Below are 19,197 nucleotides of genomic sequence, written 5' to 3' on the forward strand. Positions count from 1 at the left end.
GGTTGGCGTGTTAGGAATTTTTCCACTTGGCAAATTGGCCACCTGGTTTTCGGGACGCGGGTGGTGCTGTGGGTTAAACCACAGAGCCTAGGACTTGCCGATCAGAAGGTTGGCGGTTCGAATCCCCGCCACGGGGTGAGCTCCCGCTGCTCGGTCCCTGCTCCTGCCAACCTAGCAGTTCGAAAGCATGTCAAAGTGCAAGTAGATAAATAGGTACCGCTCCGGCGGGAAGGTAAACGGCATTTCCGTGCGCTGCTCTGGTTCGCCAGAAGCGGCTTAGTCATGCTGGCCACATGACCTGGAAGCTGTACGCCAGGTCCCTCGGCCAATAAAGTGAGATGAGTGCCGCAACCCCAGAGTCGGCCACGACTCAACCTAATGCTCAGGGGTCCCTTTACCTTTACCTTTACTTGGTTTTCACCTGCCTTGTAGCAAATTGTCACAACTTTCTGGGTATCGGCGGTTAGGCATTGGTATTGTTCTGTAGATGGAAGAGGGGAGGTAGCGCCATCACCTGCCCTGCATATTGAAGGGTAGTCCGATAAAAGATTCGGTGGGGCATGGCCCTGTCCAAAGCTTGGGGAGGTGGGGGCCTAAGGCACGCCCCCTATCGGTGACCCCGGGGGAGTTCCTAGTTGATGTGCATCAACAGGACTCCTCCTACTGGTGGTTAACCCTTCCCGGACTTCAAGCGGACGGGCTGAAGTCGGATATGGTCGGTTAGGACCAATGCCTAAGCCAATACCGCTCATCACCTGTAACCAATAAAGTTGTGGCCTTATTTAGCCCATTAACCTTAATAATTGTGGCATGTGTCATTATTTCCACTGGGGGGGGGGGACTCGCCACGCAACCCAGAGGTTTGCTCACAAGTGCCAGCTTCAGGCTCTCTGCTCCGCTATCTCCCTGACGCCTGGAACAAATATTACTAATATTTCATCGACACCTGTTGCAAAGCTGACCATAATGGCTAGGGGTCCATTAAGCCTCAGGTGCTATTGCTGCTTCATTCGTGGGGGGAAAACAACACTGTCTGTTCCCTTTTAACACATATGATCTTCAGATCCCATAGCTGCAGCTCTCCCTCTAGAGTTGGAGGCAGCAAAGCTTTTGAATATCAGTTGCTGGGAAACCAGAGGAGGAGAGGGGGGTCTTGAGTTCGAATCCTGATTGCAGGTTTCCCCACAGGCATCTGGTTGGGCACAGGATGCTGGACTCGATGGGCCATTGGCCTGATCCTGCAGGCTCTTATATTATGTTCCTATATTTGAAAGCCGGTGGTTTGAAAAATCACTGTGGATGAGACACATTCACCACGGACTATAAGCTCTTGTTTGTTTGGGAGGAGAAGACAATAGAATCCAGCTACCTTGGGTTTCCAAAGAACATTGTGAAATGGAAACAAAGGTGTTGTTTGGAAATACCGGAACGTGCAAGAGGAACGTGACACAGAAGGAGCCTGGCAAAGTCAAACCCAACCTGGAATTCCAGATGTTCATAGAACTCCACTGAAGAGCATCGAGAACATTTTTTGTACCGCTCAGGTGGGAAGGTAAACGGCGTTTCCGTGAGCAGCTCTGGTTTCACCAGAAGTGGCTTAGTCATGCTGGCCACATGACCCGGAAAAACTGTCTGCGGACAAACGTCGGCTCCCTCGGCCAGTAAAGCAAGATGAGCACCACAACCCCAGAGTTGTTCGTGGCTGGACTTAACTGTCAGGGGTCCTTTACCTTTTTATATATAGGGTGCCTACATCCTGCATGGACTAGTTGCATGGCAACATGGGCAAATGGCTTTAGATACCTATGAGGTCCATAAATGACCATACAGTGGTACTTCGGGTTAAGTACTTAATTCGTTCCGGAGGTCTGTTCTTAACCTGAAACTGTTCTTATCCTGAAGCACCACTTTAGCTAATGGGGCCTCCTGCTGCCACCGCACCGCCGGAGTACGATTTCTGTTCTCATCCTGAAGCAAAGTTCTTAAGCCGAGGTACTATTTCTGGGTTAGCGGAGTCTGTAACCTGAAGCGTCTGTAACCTGAAGCATATGTAACTGGAGGTACCACTGTATAGCATATATTCAACCCAAAAAACAGCGACAATTTGTTGTTGACAAAGGACAGCTGGACATATAAAGGGCCCCATTACCTTCAGTAGCTTAGGGCCACATCAAACCTAAATCTGGCCCTGGCAGTCCACCATCGTCCTTCCTTCCTTCAAGTCCCAGCTTGAACCCCACTTTGCTTAGCAATCGCCTTGCCATCTTAATCTCCTGCCGAGAGAACACCTAAACCACAGCTTCCTGTGTTTGCACATATCTGCCCTTTGCTGAACAGGCTTCTTCTTATCTCGATTGCACCTTAAATCCGCTCCAGTTTATTTATTGAAATCCACTGAAATTTCAAAAGTTGGCATGCGCTGCTCTTCCCTGCCCCCAGGAGAAACTCCTCCCTCGCACTTTCTCATGGTGATCAAGTGTCTCTGAGAGACCTGCTGTGACTGGATCTCTCAGCTAATTTTCCTCCTGGAAAGGCAGTCGCCTAAATGTGCTAGTTCCTGCAGAGTGCTTTATTTTTATGCCCTTCTTCATTTAATCCCCCACAACAACCCTGTGAGGTAGGACAGACAGAGAGTGACACTCTTCCCTGAAGCTTTTCCTTCCTCCGCCACTTCCTTCTCTTCTCCCCTCACCCCAATATCTCTCTCCCTCTTCCTCCTTGCCCAGTGAACTTGTAAGGCGCTGGAGACTTCCCCAATGGGGAGAATGGGGCTTCTGCCCCACCAGCCTCAGCCTGCCCCCAGCTGCCTGCCTTGTTGTCGTTTAGTCATGTCCGACTCTTCGTGACCCCATGGACCAGCGCAGGCCAGGCCCTCCTGTCTTCCACTGCCTCCAGCAGTTTGGTCAAACTCATGCTGGTAGCTTCGAGAACACTGTCCCACCATCTCGTCCTCTGTCGTCCCCTTTTCCTTGTGCCCTCCATCTTTCCCAACATCAGGGTCTTTCCCAGGGAGTCTTCTCTTCTCATGAGGTGGCCAAAGTCTTGGAGCCTCAGCTTCAGGATCTGTCCTTCCAGTGAGCACTCAGGGCTGATTTCCTTCAGAATGGATAGGTTTTATCTTCTTGCAGACCATGGGACTCTCAAGAGTCTCCTCCAGCACCAGAATTCAAAAGCATCAATTCTTTGGCGATCAGCCTTCTTTATGGTCCAGCTCTCACTTCCATACATCACTACTGGGAAAACCACAGCTTTAACTATACGGACCTTTGTTGGCAAGGCGATGTCTCTACTTTGCTGCAGGATGAGAACAGAAATTGTGCTCCGGCGGTGCGGTGGCAGCAGGAGGCCACATTAGCTAAAGTGGTGCTTCAGGTTAAGAACAGGTTAAGCTGCCTCCCTAACCAGTGGCGTAGCGTGGGGGGTGCAGGGGGGGCCGGCCGCACCGGGCACAACATCTGGGGGTTAGGGGGCGCAAATCCACGGGTTAGGGGGCGCAAATCCACAGGTTAGGGGGTGCAAATTACTTGCCTTGCCCCGGGTGCTGACAACCCACGCTACGCCACTGTGCCTAACCTTACCTATATGCACCCCAAAGATCGTCTACCTGCCTGCTCCCTCCTCCTTAATAAATAATAATAAAATTTTATTTACATCCCGCCCTCCCCAGCCGAAGCCGGGCTCAGAGCGGTCAACAACAATAAAAGAAATACAGCCTCAATGATGCCGCCCTTGCATAACTCAAGAAGGGATGAGAATGCGGGGACAAAACTAGCAGTCGGTTGTCTCTGCCTGCCGTCAGCCGTGGTTGGTCTTGTCCTTAGCTCTGGCTCCACCCAGTGTTGGTCTCCTGCCTTTGCACCCTGCTAGAGACAGTGTGGTGTAGTGGTTAGAGGCTTCCTCAAACTCGGTCCTCCAGATGTTTTGAGACTACAGTTCCCATCATCCCTGGCCACTGGTCCTGCTAGCTAGGGATCATGGGAGTTGTAGGCCGAAAACATCTGGAGGGCCGAGGCTGAGGAAGGCTGGGTTAGAGCGTCCAACTTCTTCTTCTTTGACAATCACTCATAGCCAAGTAAGATTGTCTTCTTTTTTATTAGTAATTTCAACTTCACATTTTATAAAAAAACATATCATCCTTAAATTCCGCCCCTATTTTTCCCTCCCCCCTCCCCCAAAACATGACCCCCCCCAGACTTCCCTCAGCTCCTCTCCCTGGTTTGTCAACATATGTTATTTTCTGCCTGTTACAAAACTGTACAGATCCTTAATTTATCTATATGAATATTATCATTTGTGAATGTTTATTCAAAACCTGCCAAGGAGTCCAGTTCATTTTGTTTTTTAAAAAAATACTTTGTAAAGGGTTCCCATTCATCTTTAAAGTCACAGTTATCCTTGTCGTGTAGTTTATGTGTCAATTTTGCCAATTCTGCATAGTCCATCAATTTCTCTTGCCATAGTTCTTTAGTCGGGGTTTCCTCGTTCTTCCATCCTTGTGCTATTAAAACTCTTGCCGCCGTTGTTGCATACATAAAGATATTTTTCAGTTTCCTTGGCAGGTCTTTTCCTACAATCCCTAACAAAAATGCTTCAGGTTTTTAAACAAATGTTAGGCCAAATAAGATTGTCTTCCATAAACACGGTTTTAACAATGAGTCCATAAGTGACTGTGGAGGCCAATTCTGGACCCACACGTCCTTCCACAGTGGGGACGTTGGTTTCTGGGCGGGAGTTGATCATGGTGTGGATTTGCCAAGCGTGCCTTCCTCTTAGCACATTTCTTTCTTGAGTCCTGAGTTCGAGTGTCTTCAAAGCCCATGACACCTTTGGTCAAGGCTGTTCTCAACTGGAGCGCTCGGAGGCCAGTGTTTCCCAGTTGTCGGTGTTTATGCTACTTTTTTTTAGGTTTGGCTTGAGACAGTCTTTAAACCTCTTATGTTGACCATTACGTTTAACATTTTAAAGTTGGAAATAGAGTACAGTGGTACCTCGGGTTAAGAACTTAATTCGTTCTGGAGGTCCGTTCTTAACCTGAAGCACCACTTTAGCTAATGGGGCCTCCTGCTGCTGCTGCCACGCCGCCGGAGCACGATTTCTGTTCTCATCCTGAAGCAAAGTTCTTAGCCCGAGGTACTATTTCTGGGTTCGCAGAGCCTGTAACCTGAAGTGTCTGTAACCCGAGGTACCACTGTAGTTGCTTTGGAAGACGATAATCAGGCATCCGCACAACATGACCAGTCTGACGAAGTAGATGTTGAAGAATCATCGCTTCGACGCTGGTGATCTTTGCTTCTTCCACTACACTGGCATTTGTTCGCCTGTCTTCCCAAGTGATGTGTAAATATTTTCAGAGACGCCGTTGATGGAATCGCCCTGCTTGCCTGCTCCCTCCTCCTTAGGCTCAGTGATGCCACCATTGCATAACTCAACAAGGGATGAGGATGCGGGACAAAACTAGCAGTCGGTTGGCTCTGCTGCCATCGGCCATGGTTGGTCATGTCATTGGCTCTGGCTCCACCTAGTGTTGATCTCCTCCCTTTGCACCCCACTAGAGACAGTGTGGTGTAGTGGTTAGAGCGTCCAACTACAGGCCCTGGGAGACCAGAGTTTGAGTACTCGGCCATGAAGCTCGCTGGGTGACACTGGGCCAGTTGCTGCCTCTCAGCCTAAACTACCGTATTTTTTGCTTTATAAGACTCACTTTTTCTCTCCTAAAAAGTAAGGGGAAATGTCTGTGCGTCTTATGGAGCGAATGCAGGCTGCGCAGCTATCCCAGAAGCCAGAACAGCAAGAGGGATTGCTGCTTTCACTGCGCAGCGATCTCTCTTGCTGTTCTGGCTTCTGAGATTCAGAATATTTTTTTTCCTTGTTTTCCTCCTCCAAAAACTAGGTGCGTCTTGTGGTCTGGTGTGTCTTATAGAGCGAAAAATACGGTAATCCATTGAGAAAGGGGAGAAGTGTGTGCACCATCAATCAGTCATTAAAGAAATGCATAACCAAAACGGGCACCAGGAATCGTTATTTATTTAATTTATCTCCAACCTCCCATCATCCCCAATTCCACTTCCACCCCACCTGTGCTCGCTGCTGCTGCTGGGAATTGTAGTCCAAAAGATTTGAAGGGCTCAGATATGCAGATAACACAACTTTGATGGCAGAAAGTGAGGAGGAATTAAAGAACCTTTTAATGAGGGTGAAAGAGGAGAGTGCAAAATATGGTCTGAAGCTCAACATCAAAAAAAACGAAGATCATGGCCACTGGGCCCATCACCTCCTGGCAAATAGAAGGGGAAGAAATGGAGGCAGTGAGAGATTTTACTTTCTTGGGCTCCACGATCACTGCAGATGGTGACAGCAGTCACGAAATTGTAAGACGCCTGCTCCTTGGGAGAAAAGCGATGACAAACCTAGACAGCATCTTAAAAGGCAGAGACGTCATCTTGCCAACAAAGGTCCGTATAGTTAAAGCTATGGTTTTCCCGGTAGTGATGTACGGAAGTGAGAGCTGGACCATAAAGAAGGCTGATGGATGCTGTTGAATTCTGGTGCTGGAGGAGACTCTTGAGAGTCCCATGGACTGCAAGAAGATCCAACCTCTCCATTCTGAAGGAAATCAGCCCTGAGTGCTCACTGGAAGGACAGATCCTGAAGCTGAGACTCCAAGACTTTGGCCACCTCGTGAGAAGAGAAGACTCCCTGGAAAAGACCCTGATGTTGGGAAAGATGGAAGGCACAAGTAGAAGGGGACGACGGAGGACGAGATGGTGGGACAGTGTTCTCAAAGCTACCAGCATGAGTTAGACCAAACTGTGGGAGGCAGTGGAAGACAGGAGGGCCTGGCCTGCTCTGGTCCAGGGGGTCACGAAGAGTCCGACACAACTAAACAACTAAACTGCAACAACAAGGTTGGTTTGACCTGTTTGTGATCCATTATAAGTGCCCTTCCAGGATCAAGAGAGGAATTGTAATATTAAATTAACCCATCATTCTACAGTATCGTGGAAGGTCTGCTCCATCCAGGCTTTCCTTACATTCTTTTGTTTAAACTCCCCCTAAATGTTTCCTTTACAGCTTTCAGGCAGGGAATTAATATGAAATGACAAAACGGAAAGGTCCCACCGAGATTTGAACTCGGATCGCTGGATTCAGAGTCCAGAGTGCTAACCATTACACCATGGAACCTCGGCTTGTGGGACAGTCGAACGCTATTCGTTCTCTGCTCGTCGGAGAGGAAAGGCGGGGACTCCGCCGGCCAATGGCGTCGCGTCGTTCGGCTCCTGCTTTGCATTTCCGGCTCTTTCCTCGCACTCATTTTGTAGCAAGGCCCCATTCAGAGAACAAAAGAAAAGACTCGCGCGGGGCTGGCGAAGCTGATTGGCCGGGAGGGAAACTGAACGTTCCAACGCTTTGCACTCCCACGCCTTTCCTTTATGCTTCATTCTGTTGTTATTGTAAAGGGTCGTGTTAACCCTCTAGTTGCCGGCGCTTTTTTATTCCCCCCCCCTCCCCAACCCCAGATAGTTCAGCTTCGCTCCTTCATTTCCGCTGCCTCTTATCTCCCCGCCCCTTCTGTGCCCCCAAATCATCAGCCCCGCTTGCAAGGCGATCGACTCAGCGACAGCAGGAAAAAAAAACCCCAAAACAGGTTTGTTCAAATTCTTTGTAACCATTACTGGAAATTTGCAGGAGGGCGGGTGATGGAAAGGGGAGGCGAGGCGGGGGGAGAGAAAGAAGGGGTTTTGAACCGTAGTAGAACCAGGTCTTGTTTTGTTTTGTTTTTTAAACCGTGTTGCCCCCCCCAAAAGTCATTGCAATTATTATAGGAGGGTGATAATAATATTGATGATAAGTAGGGCAGCTCCAAACAGTATCTGTAAATATAGCGCTTTGCAGTATCTAAGGCCCTTCACAACACCCCTGTAAGGAAGATCAGTATGATTGTTCCCCGGCATTCAGGGCCAGATTTAGGTTTGATGTGGCCCTCAGCTACTGAAGGTAATGGGGCCCTTTATATGTCCAGCTGTCCTTTGCCAACAACAAATTGTCACTGTTTTTTGTGTTGGAATATATGCTATATAGTAATTTATGGACCTCATAGGTACAACACAAAACACCGTAGCTGTATGTAGGTTTTAATTTATTTGTTTTTTATCTTTGGAAATGTACATCCAGGTTTTTTTCTTTAATTTTGGGGGGGACGCCCAAGAGAATGGGGCCCTAAGCTATAGCTTGTTTAGCTTATACATAAATCCCGCACTGCCTGCATTGCAGGTGGAGACCAGGGCCAAGAAGAGAGTGTCCGTCCCCTGCAATGTTGCCAGGATGGCACCGTATATACAAAGAATAGAACATGGGTTCCCAAAATGGTCTCTAAGCCACCAGTGGTCCACGAGCTTCGTTCCGATGGTCCATGGCGTGTCCGCATTAAATTATTGTATTTATTTTTAATTCTCTTATTTCTCATATGGTATTTTATTGCGTCCTAATTTCAGGGTCTGGTGCAATAAAATACGCTGTAAGAAATGAGAGAAGCATTAATTAGCAACGGGCATTACACCTTCCACAACAGGCAGGAAAAATATTAAGTGTTCCCACCCAGACCCTCAACTAATTTTCAGGAGGTCCATAAAGTTTGGAAACCACCATCCTAGAATGATGGAATTTCCAAGGGGCTTACATGTTGTGTAAGATAATTTACCAGTGGCCAGGAGCAGTTGCCTTACTCTCCAGTTTGTCATAAGCAAAGAGGCGCTGCCAATACCATACAGTTCTGCACAGGAACAAAGATATCTAGATTGCTCATATAGGTGAATCTTACCCTGTGTGTACCTACCTACAAGACGGTGAGGGGAAGCCAGAGGAGGGAGGTAATAATAATAATAATAATAATAATAATAATAATAATAATAATTATTTGTACCCCGCCCATCTGGCTGGTTTCCCCAGCCACTCTGGGCGGCTTCCATAGAAACCAAAAATACAGTAAAATATCACAGATTAAAAACTTCCCTGAACAGGGCTGCCTTAAGATGTCTTCTAAATGTCAGGTAGTTATTTATCGCTTTGACATCTGATGGGAGGGCATTCCACAGGGCGGGAGCCACTACCAAGAAGGCCCTCTGCCTGGTTCCCTGTAGCTTTGCTTCTTGCAATGAGGGAACCACCAGAAGGCCCTCGGCGCTGGACCTCAGCGTCCGGGCAGAATGCTGGGGGTGGAGACACTCCTTCAGGTATACTGGACCGAGGCCGTTTAGGGCTTTCAAGGTCAGCACCAACACTTTGAATTGTGCCCGGAAACGTACTTATTAGACAATGACGCGGGGATGACAGCATTCCGAATGGGGCAACCAATCCGATCTTAAGGAACCTATGCATTCAAGAAAGAACCGTGTTAGGATAGCAATGGGGAGCCTCTACATCAGGGACCCCCAACCTGCGACCCTCCAGTTGTTTTGGCCTACAACTCCCATGATCCCTAGCTAACAGGACCAGTGGCCAGGGATGATGGGAATTGTAGTCCAAAACATCTGGAGGGCCGAAGGTTGGGGATGCCTGCTGAAGATAATGTTGGACAACAACTTCCATCCCCTCAGCCAACATGGCCGGTGGCTGATGATAATGGGAGCTGGAGAGCCAGCGGTTCCCCACCCCTCTGTTAGGGTAATAATAATAATAATAATAATAATAATAATAATAATAATTATTTGTACCCCGCCCATCTGGCTGGTTTCCCCAGCCACTCTGGGCGGCTTCCATAGAAACCAAAAATACAGTAAAATATCACAGATTAAAAACTTCCCTGAACAGGGCTGCCTTAAGATGTCTTCTAAATGTCAGGTAGTTATTTATCGCTTTGACATCTGATGGGAGGGCATTCCACAGGGCGGGAGCCACTACCAAGAAGGCCCTCTGCCTGGTTCCCTGTAGCTTTGCTTCTTGCAATGAGGGAACCACCAGAAGGCCCTCGGCGCTGGACCTCAGCGTCCGGGCAGAATGCTGGGGGTGGAGACACTCCTTCAGGTATACTGGACCGAGGCCGTTTAGGGCTTTCAAGGTCAGCACCAACACTTTGAATTGTGCCCGGAAACGTACTTATTAGACAATGACGCGGGGATGACAGCATTCCGAATGGGGCAACCAATCCGATCTTAAGGAACCTATGCATTCAAGAAAGAACCGTGTTAGGATAGCAATGGGGAGCCTCTACATCAGGGACCCCCAACCTGCGACCCTCCAGTTGTTTTGGCCTACAACTCCCATGATCCCTAGCTAACAGGACCAGTGGCCAGGGATGATGGGAATTGTAGTCCAAAACATCTGGAGGGCCGAAGGTTGGGGATGCCTGCTGAAGATAATGTTGGACAACAACTTCCATCCCCTCAGCCAACATGGCCGGTGGCTGATGATAATGGGAGCTGGAGAGCCAGCGGTTCCCCACCCCTCTGTTAGGGTAATAATAATAATAATAATAATAATAATAATAATAATAATAATAATTTATTATTTATTTATACCCCGCCCATATGGCTGGGCTTCCCCAGCCACTCTGGGCGGCTTCCAACAAAATATTAAAATATAGTAACGCATCAAACAAGGAAGCATTGGTGGTTCAGTGGTAGAATTCTCGCCTGCCACGCGGGAGGCCCGGGTTCGATTCCCGGCCAATGCAACTTGACTTTTGTGGGACGCAGGTGGCTCTGGGTTAAACCACAGAGCCTAGGACTTGCCAATCAGAAGGTCGGCGGTTCGAATCCCCATGACGGGGTGAGCTCCCGTTATTCGGTCCCTGCTCCTGCCAACCTAGCAGTTCGAAAGCACGTCAAAGTGCAAGTAGATAAATAGGTACCGCTCCGGCAGGAAGGTAAACGCCGTTTCCGTGCGCTGCTCTGGTTCGCCAGAAGCGGCTTAGTCATGCTGGCCACATGACCCGGAAGCTGTACGCCGGCTCCCTTGGCCAATAAAGTGAGATGAGCGCCGCAACCCCAGAGTCGGCCACGACTGGACCTAATGGTCAGGGGTCCCTTTACCTAATGCATCAAACATTAAAAGCTTCCCTAAACAGGGCTGCCTTCAGATGTCTTCTAAAAGTCTGGTAGTTGTTGTTCTCTTTGACATCTGCTGGGAGGGCGCCACCACCGAGAAGGCCCTCTGTCTGGTTCCCTGTAACTTGGCTTCTCGCAGCGAGGGAACCACCTTTGGCCATCCTGATGTTGACCAGAGGTGAGGATGAGGCTCCCATCCCTTTCATAAGGAAACCTCTGCTGGATCAGGCCAATGACTCACCTGGTCCAGCATTCTGTTCCCGCAGTGGCCAACCAGGTGCCCCAATTGGAACCCAACAATTAGAATCCAAGTGCCAGAGCCCTCTTCCCTCCACTTTCCAGCAACTGGGAAGCATGAGTGTAGAGGCAGAGAGTAGCCACCCTGGCTAGTAGCCATCGATAGGCGTCTCCTCCTGCTTGCCACTCACACAGAGAGAAGCTGCGCTTTCTGAAATCTTTTCTGCGTGCACTGTAAAGCCGGGGTGGTCAGCCTGTAGCCCTCCAGATGCTGCGGTCTCTGGCTCCCATCACTCCTAGCAAGCCTGGCGAACGGTCAGGCACGATGGGATTTGTAGTCCAGCAACCTCTGTACAGGAACCCTTAGATTTAAAGTACGAGAACCATCTCCTCCCCCCCCCCCAAATTCAATCCGGCCCGCGGACGGTCCGGGAATCAGTGTGTTTTTCCATGAGTAGAATGTGTCCTTTTATTTAAAATGCATCTCTGGATTATTTGGAGGGCATAGGAATTTGTTCATTTTCTCTCTCTCCAAAATATAATAATAATAATAATAATAATAATAATAATAATAATAATAATAATAATAATAATAATTTGTTCATTTTCTCTCTCTCCAAAATATAATAATAATAATAATAATAATAATAATAATAATAATAATAATATTTATTTATTTATATCCCGCCTTCCCCAGCTGAAGCCGGGCTCAGAGTGGCTAACAACAGTAAAATGATAAAACATTCTAAAATCATTTCATTATAAAATTAATTCAAATCAGATTAATTGCAACCATTGGGCTAGAGTTCTGTGAGAATTTCCAAAGGAGGGAGTCAGACTGTGCCTTGGCCAAAGGCCTGGTGGAATAGCTCTGTCTTGCAGGCCCTGCAGAAAGATGTCAAGTCCTGCAGGGCCGTAGTCTCTTGGGACAGAGCGTTCCACCAGATCGGGGCCACAGCTGAAAAAGCCCTGGCTCTGGTTAAGGCCAGCCTAACCTCCCTGTGGCCTGGGACCTTCAGGATGTTTTTATTTGAAGACCGTAAGGTCCTCCGTGGTACATACCAGGAGAGGCGGTCCTGTAGGTACGAGGGTCCTAGGCCGTATAGGGCTTTGAAGGTTAAAACCAGCACCTTAAACCTGATCCTGTACTCCACCGGAATATAGTCCATTCCTCCACATGGTCTGAGGGACGGTGGACCGGCCCCCTGCTGAAAAAGTTTTTCCTTACATCATTAGCTGGGAAAAGCCCTCTCGAGCAAACAAACTCGTTTTTCCAACTGGAATAAAAAAGTTCCTTCCGGTAGCACCTTAAAGACCAACTAAGTTAGTTCTTGGTATGAGCTTTCGTGTGCATGCACACTTCTTCAGATACACTGGAACTTTGACTTGTCCATCGACAAGCTACGCATCCAGCCTCCGCCCACAAGAGGGCGCAGAAACATCACTTACATTTGGCCTCTGTTTTGCTTTTCTGTGTTTCTATTTCCTTTTTTCCCCCTCCCCAGGACCCAGCTACATTCTGGTGGGCAGCCTTTTGGCACTGAGGATTGTGGGATCCTTCACGCAGGTCCAAGGGAGGGACTGGGGTTCCTCCTTATGATTGAGTACCTCTCTCTGTCCTTGCCAGAAATCTCTGTGTCTTTGTTGCCAAATCGGAAGCTGGTATTTCGCCCTTCGCCCCTCGCCCACCCACCTTTCCCTCTCTCCTAATTTTAAGCATGGATTCCACCCAGAAAGAAGCCGCCATCTTGTGCGTGGTGCAGTCGGGAGCGCTGATGATGGAGTACTTGAGAGCCAGCGGAGAAGCATCGTCCGCAGCCGCCTCCCGGCGCCGCTGGGCGTTCCTGCACTCTCTGGGGCAGCGAGGGGGCGAGGAAGACGAGGAGGAAGAGTCGGAGGAGGAGGAGGAAGAAGAGGAAGAGGAGGAAGGAGGAGAGGAAGAGGTCTTGCTGCCCCGGCAAGCCGCCAGCGCCGGGTTGCGCCGCGGTGGCCGCCTCCGTTCGGTGGAAAGGCGTTTCTGGGCCCGACCACGAAGCACCGAGTGGTGGGACCACACAGTCCTTCAGACGTGGGACGACAGCCAGTGGCTGCAGAACTTCCGCATGCGCAAGGCGACCTTCCTGGAGCTGTGCGCCCGCCTCTCGCCCGCCCTGCAGCGCCAGAAGACGCGGATGCGGGTGCCGCTGAGCGTGGAGAAGAGGGTGGCCATTGCCCTGTGGAAGCTGGCCACTTCCGTCTGCTACCGCGACGTGGGGAATCAGTTTGGCGTGGGCCGGTCCACCGCCGGCTCAGTGGTGCTGGAAGTGTGCCGCGCCATCCAGAGGGTTCTGATGCGCGCCACGGTGACGGTGGGCGGCAGCCTGGCGGCCATCATGGCCGGGTTTGAGGAGATGGGCTTCCCCAACTGCGCCGGCGTGGTGGGCACCACACACATGCCCATCCTGTGCCCGCCGCACCAGGCAGCGGAGTACGTCAACTCCAAGGGGTACTATTCCATGGCCTTGCAGGCGTTGGTGGACCACCAGGGCAAGTTCACCCACCTGAGTGCTGGCTGGCCAGGGAAGACGCACGAAGCCAAGATCTTCAACAAGTCCACCTTGTTCAGCAAAGGCCAGGAAGGGACTCTCTTTGCCCTGGGCCCCATGGACATCAACGGGGTCTCTGTGCCCAGGGTCATCCTGGGCGGACCGGCCTACCCTCTCCTCCCGTGGCTGATGGTGCCCTACACAGAAGACCTGGACGGCGCCAAGGAGGCCTTCAACGCCACCTTGAGCCGGTGCCAGGAGCCCTTGGAGGAGGCCTTCAGCCGGCTGAAGGGCCGTTGGCGGTGCCTGACGGGCCGCAACGACTGCGCGGTGGATAACCTGCCGCGCCTCATCTCGGCCTGCTGCGTCCTGCACAACATCTGCGAGGAGAAAGGCGAGGCCTACGAGGAGACGTGGGAGGCCGAGGCCAAGCAGCTGGCCGCCACTTTTGAGCAGCCTCTCCAGAGACCGGACACCCGCATCAAGCCGGCGGCCAGGTCCGAGAGGGTCCGAGATGCTCTCTGCGCCTACATTGCCAGCACGGCGTGAAGGAGTGGGAGAACGTTCTGGCAGCCATTTTGAGGGGCGGAAGGAATCTCTGCTCCTGAGGCCTACGAAGGCCTCCATCCTAGGTCTGGTCACCTGGGATGAAGCCCTGTTGGACCCAACTTCTGAGAAGACATGTATAGGGTTGCTTAGAGAGCTGATTTTAGCATAAAATGTGAGAGAGGTTTGGGTGAGGTTTACTTTCCTCCCTTGATAGCCATGTGGGGGAAATTAGTTTTCCGAAAGCTTGCCCAGCAGGGATGAAGTCACCGTTTGCCACCTCCTGAAAACATTACTTGTGTGGCAAAGGTTCACCCCCAGATGTACAGTTAACTGATGACCAGGTTGCATTTTATAGGCTCTTTGTTCCTCTGGAAAAGGTGGCAATTCCTTTGCCGCCAGAATGGTTGGGTGAACTGGTTCTTGCCAAGCCTTTGGGGGTTCCTCTGTAGAAATAGCAAACCCCATGGAGATGTCTCCAGAGAAAACAACAACCCATGTGGTGTGGATTTGACCTTCTAGGAGCTCAGTTTTCAGTCCCAAATGATATGGGGAGCCTGTTGCGCTCCAAATGGTCCTGGACTACAAATCCCATCATCCCTGACCATCAGACACGTTGGTGGGTGTCTGATGGGAGATGGAGTCCACCAACATCTGGAGAGCTGCAAGTTCATCCTTGTGTGTATGTGGGTGCACTTCTGATTCCATGTTGTGTTGCTAACGCAACCGTTCTTGTGTTTCCCTCTCTTCCTCCTGGAAAGGGGAGTCCCCAGAGCTCTCGCCAATACACTGTGTGGTATTTTGCTCGCCTAGGGTCCCTAGCCACTCGCCCCAGGAGAACAGGGAAATGGAAAATCACAAGGCTGATGCTGTCGTCAGGGACAGGTGTGATTCCTCCTAAAAGAAGAGTTTGGATTTGATATCCCGCCTTTCACTCCCCTTCAGGAGTCTCAAAGCGGCTAACATTCTCCTTTCCCTTCCTCCCCCACAACAAACACTCTGTGAGGTGAGTGGGGCTGAGAGACTTCACAGAAGTGTGACTGGCCCAAGGTCACCCAGCAGCTGCATGTGGAGGAGCGGAGACACGAACCCGGTTTCCCAGATTACGTGACTACCACTCTTAACCACTACACCACACTGGCGGGAGTGGGCCGGGTCTGTATCCCACATAAACACACTTTTTCTTTTCTAGAGTCTTCCTGAATTAGGATTCTGTCAGAATAGCAGCCCTTACAGGAACGTTTGCGCTTTGATATATGTGTGGGTAGTTGCAGTTATGTTGTTGTCATTATTATTATTATTATTATTATTATTATTATTATTATTATTATTCTAAAAGATGCAAAATGGTGTTCTGGATTTACCACTGCTTCTTGCAGGAATTGTGGAGGCAGGATACCGTTTTACCAGTTTACAAAGAGGAAGGTGGGGGTTATTTCTGCCCCTTTTGCCACCACCCGACTTTCCCAATCTCCCTCTCTCCAGGACAGTAGATAAGAAACAGTCGTCAAATCCCATTAGCATTAGATTTGTAGGACTAGCTTGTCCTTTACACCCACAAGAGCTCTGGCCGTGAATTTCTTCACTCTGCTGGCTGACACGCCCCTTCCAGGTGGGATTAAACTGTTCCAGTTCCTGTCTCCCTTTTCCCCACATCTGTTGTAAACAAAATCTGACCTTTTCCCCCTTATCCAAGAGCCCATATAGAGTCCTTACATAGGTTCCCTATTGGTAGGAGAGAATAACAGAGGCCAACCAGAGAATATGGAGAAGCAAAGCAGCTCATAAACCTGATCTTTATTAAAATATTGCAACAGGGTCCTCCCCCACGATAAGAAGAATGGAATCCATTATCTCTCTCTCACACACCCGCCCAGTTGATTTAATTCACACAGCATGTGCCAAGTGTGCAAGAGGGAGATGTTTGTTTGCAAAAACGCCCTGCTCCAAAGCTTCACACTTAGGTGCCGACAGGTGAGAAGGTTTACAGTGGTGCCTCGCAAGACGAAATTAATCCGTTCCGCGAGTCTCTTCGTCTAGCGGTTTTTTCGTCTTGCAAAGCAACCCTATTAGCGGATTAGCGCTATTAGCGGTTTAGCGGCTATTAAAGGCTTAGCGGCTAAAAGGCTATTAGCGGCTTAGCGGCTTAGAAAAAGGGGGGGAGCGAAAAAAAATCGGAACACTAGCAAGACGTTTTCGTCTTGCAAAGCAAGCCCATAGGGAAAATCGTCTTGCGAAGCAGCTCAAAAACGGAAAACCCTTTCATCTAGTGGGTTTTCCGTCTTGTGAGGCATTCGTCTTGCGGGGCACCACTGTACCTCCCTCTGGACTATAAGGAGGAGGGGAGCAGGATCCGAACCCAGGACGTAACCCCCTTCCAGCCATCACAGCTATATTTTCTTAGTAGGGATTTCCCCCAGAGTGGATCCCCTCGTGTACAAATCCTCTGGCAACCGTCGGTCCCTTTACCTTCGTGGGAAAGCGCATGATGTGCAAGTTGTTAATAATAAAAACATGTAAATTAAGCTGTGGTAGTTCTTTCTTATTGATTTATTTCAGGCTCTGAACGCATTGCTAGTGGTGCGGTCGTCAGTAGGTGGTTACAGATCCACGATCTGGATTCAAAACAGGTCTGGGGTTTGCACGATGCGCCGGGTGGGGGGTGGAAAGAGGTGACAGGAATGCAAGAAGGTTAAAGAATATTGGGAAATGATATATAATGAATTGAAAAAAATGTTGGGAAAAACCCTTTGTTAAAAAACCAGAATCTTTCCTGCTCGGAATTTTGGATCATGATATAAGAGAGGGAAATTGGAGGTTGTTTATTTAACAGCAGCAAGAATCTTATTAGCACAAGTATGGAAAACAGAGAAAACACCAACAAAGGAAGGATGGCAAGCCAGGCTTATGGACTACACAGAACTGGCTAAGCTGACAGGGAGGAGACATGAGAGAGGGAACATCAATTTCAAAAAGGAGTGGGAACCACTTCTAAACTCTGTAAAAAGGCAGTTTAAAGATTTGGACCCATTGGCAGGTTTTGACTAAACTTTTACAACTATATAAGAGGTAAAATCAGAAGGGTACAGAATTTGTTTAATAAATCAATACGGAAATACAGAGGACGCCAAAGAGAGGGGAGGTGTGAAATATGGATATATAAATTGTTCAGTTAAAATTTGTTGTTATACAGTGGTACCTCAGGTTAAGTACTTAATTCGTTCCGGAGGTCCGTTCTTAACCTGAAACTATTCTTAACCTGAAGCACCACTTTAGCTAATGGGGCCTCCCTCTGCTGCCACGCGATTTCTGTTCTCATCCTGAAGCAAAGTTCTTAACCCGAGGTACTATTTCTGGGTTAGCGGAGTCCATAACCTGAAGCGTCTGTAACCTGAAGTACCACTGTAATTTGAAAATTCAATGGCTATGCTTCTTGGAAGTTTGGGTGCAATTTGGCTTTCAGAAGAGATGTTTGCAAGGGGTTGTGATCAATAGTGTGAGGGCAATCCACATTCCTTGCAGCTTTAACTCAGTGGCTCTCAAGCTTTTTTCTGGGGGCCACACTTTCTGAATAAAAAATTTGCTCACACTGCACACTCCACAAATTTTCTACTGATCTGTTGGAAAACAAGAAGCAACAAGCAGCAGTGCTTTGTTTATAACAGAACACAACTACTTTATGATACGATTGTGGGACCTCCAGAATGTATATAACAATGCAACTACATAGCAACATGCAGTGCTTTTTTTCTAAAAAAAAATGTTTAGAGGTACTCTCATATATCATATCAAGGGGTGATATGATAGCCATGTTCAAATATATAAAAGGATGCCACATAGAGGAGGGAGAAAGGTTGTTTTCTGCTGCTCCAGAGAAGCGGACACGGAGCAATGGATCCAAACTACAAGAAAGAAGATTCCACCTAAACATTAGGAAGAACTTCCTGACAGTAAGAGCTGTTTGACAGTGGAATTTGCTGCCAAGGAGTGTGGTGGAGTCTCCTACTTTGGAGGTCTTTAAGCAGAGGCTTGACAACCATATGTCAGGAGTGCTCTGATGGTGTTTCCTGCTTGGCAGGGGGTTGGACTCGATGGCCCTTGTGGTCTCTTCCAACTCTAGGATTCTATGATTCATTTTCCTACGCATATTGAAATGCGGCCCCTCCATAAGGCCCAACTTAGATTCACAAAATGTTTAGGGGTATGTGTACCCCTGCGTCCCCCCAGAAAAAAAAGCACTGGCAACGTGAATCATTCCCCAAATATAATTATGGACGAGCCTATTACACAGGCACCTTAAGTATGTATTACAAACTCAGTGAGAGGTGTGAGCTTGCTTTTGCCAAGTAATCTCATTTATATTACCGTATTTATTGCTCTATAAGACTCACTTTTCCCCTCCTAAAAAGTAAGGGGAAATGTGTTTGCGTCTTATGCAGCAAATGCAGGCTGCACAGCTATCCCGGAAGCCAGAACAGCAAGAGGGATTGCTGCTTTCACTGTGCAGCGATCCCTCTTGCTGTTCTGGCTTCTGAGATTCAGAATATTTTTCTTCGTGTTTTCCTCCTCCAAAAACTAGGTGCGTCTTGTGGTCTGGTGCATCTTATAGAGCGAAAAATACGATAGGTCTAATTTGAGACACTCATTTCCTCATCCACACAAAGAAGTCGTTCTCTTTTCTGGTCTTAATACTAAAGGGACCCCTGACCATTAGGTCCAGTCATGGCCGACTCTGGGGTTGCGGCGCTCATCTCGCTTTATTGGACAAGGGAGCCGGCGTACAGCTTCTGGGTCACGTGGCAAGCATGACTATGCCGCTTCTGGCGAACCAGAGCAGCGCACAGAAA

General features: G+C 48.9%; 1 protein-coding gene across 1 annotated transcript; it reads left to right on the forward strand.

Annotated features, from left to right (window-relative positions):
- The first annotated feature begins 1,973 nt into the window (after positions 1-1,973).
- On the forward strand, positions 1,974-14,957 carry LOC310692133 (uncharacterized protein). The gene is made up of 2 exons (XM_083472732.1): positions 1,974-1,992; positions 12,997-14,957. The coding sequence occupies exon 2, from the start codon at positions 12,998-13,000 to the stop codon at positions 14,351-14,353; it is 1,356 nt and encodes a 451-aa protein (XP_083328858.1). The 5' UTR covers positions 1,974-1,992; position 12,997; the 3' UTR covers positions 14,354-14,957.
- Positions 14,958-19,197: the final 4,240 nt, after the last annotated feature.

Source organism: Podarcis liolepis (assembly GCF_965112155.1).
Source record: "Podarcis liolepis genome assembly, chromosome: 13".
Classification (NCBI taxonomy): Eukaryota; Metazoa; Chordata; class Lepidosauria; order Squamata; family Lacertidae; genus Podarcis; species Podarcis liolepis.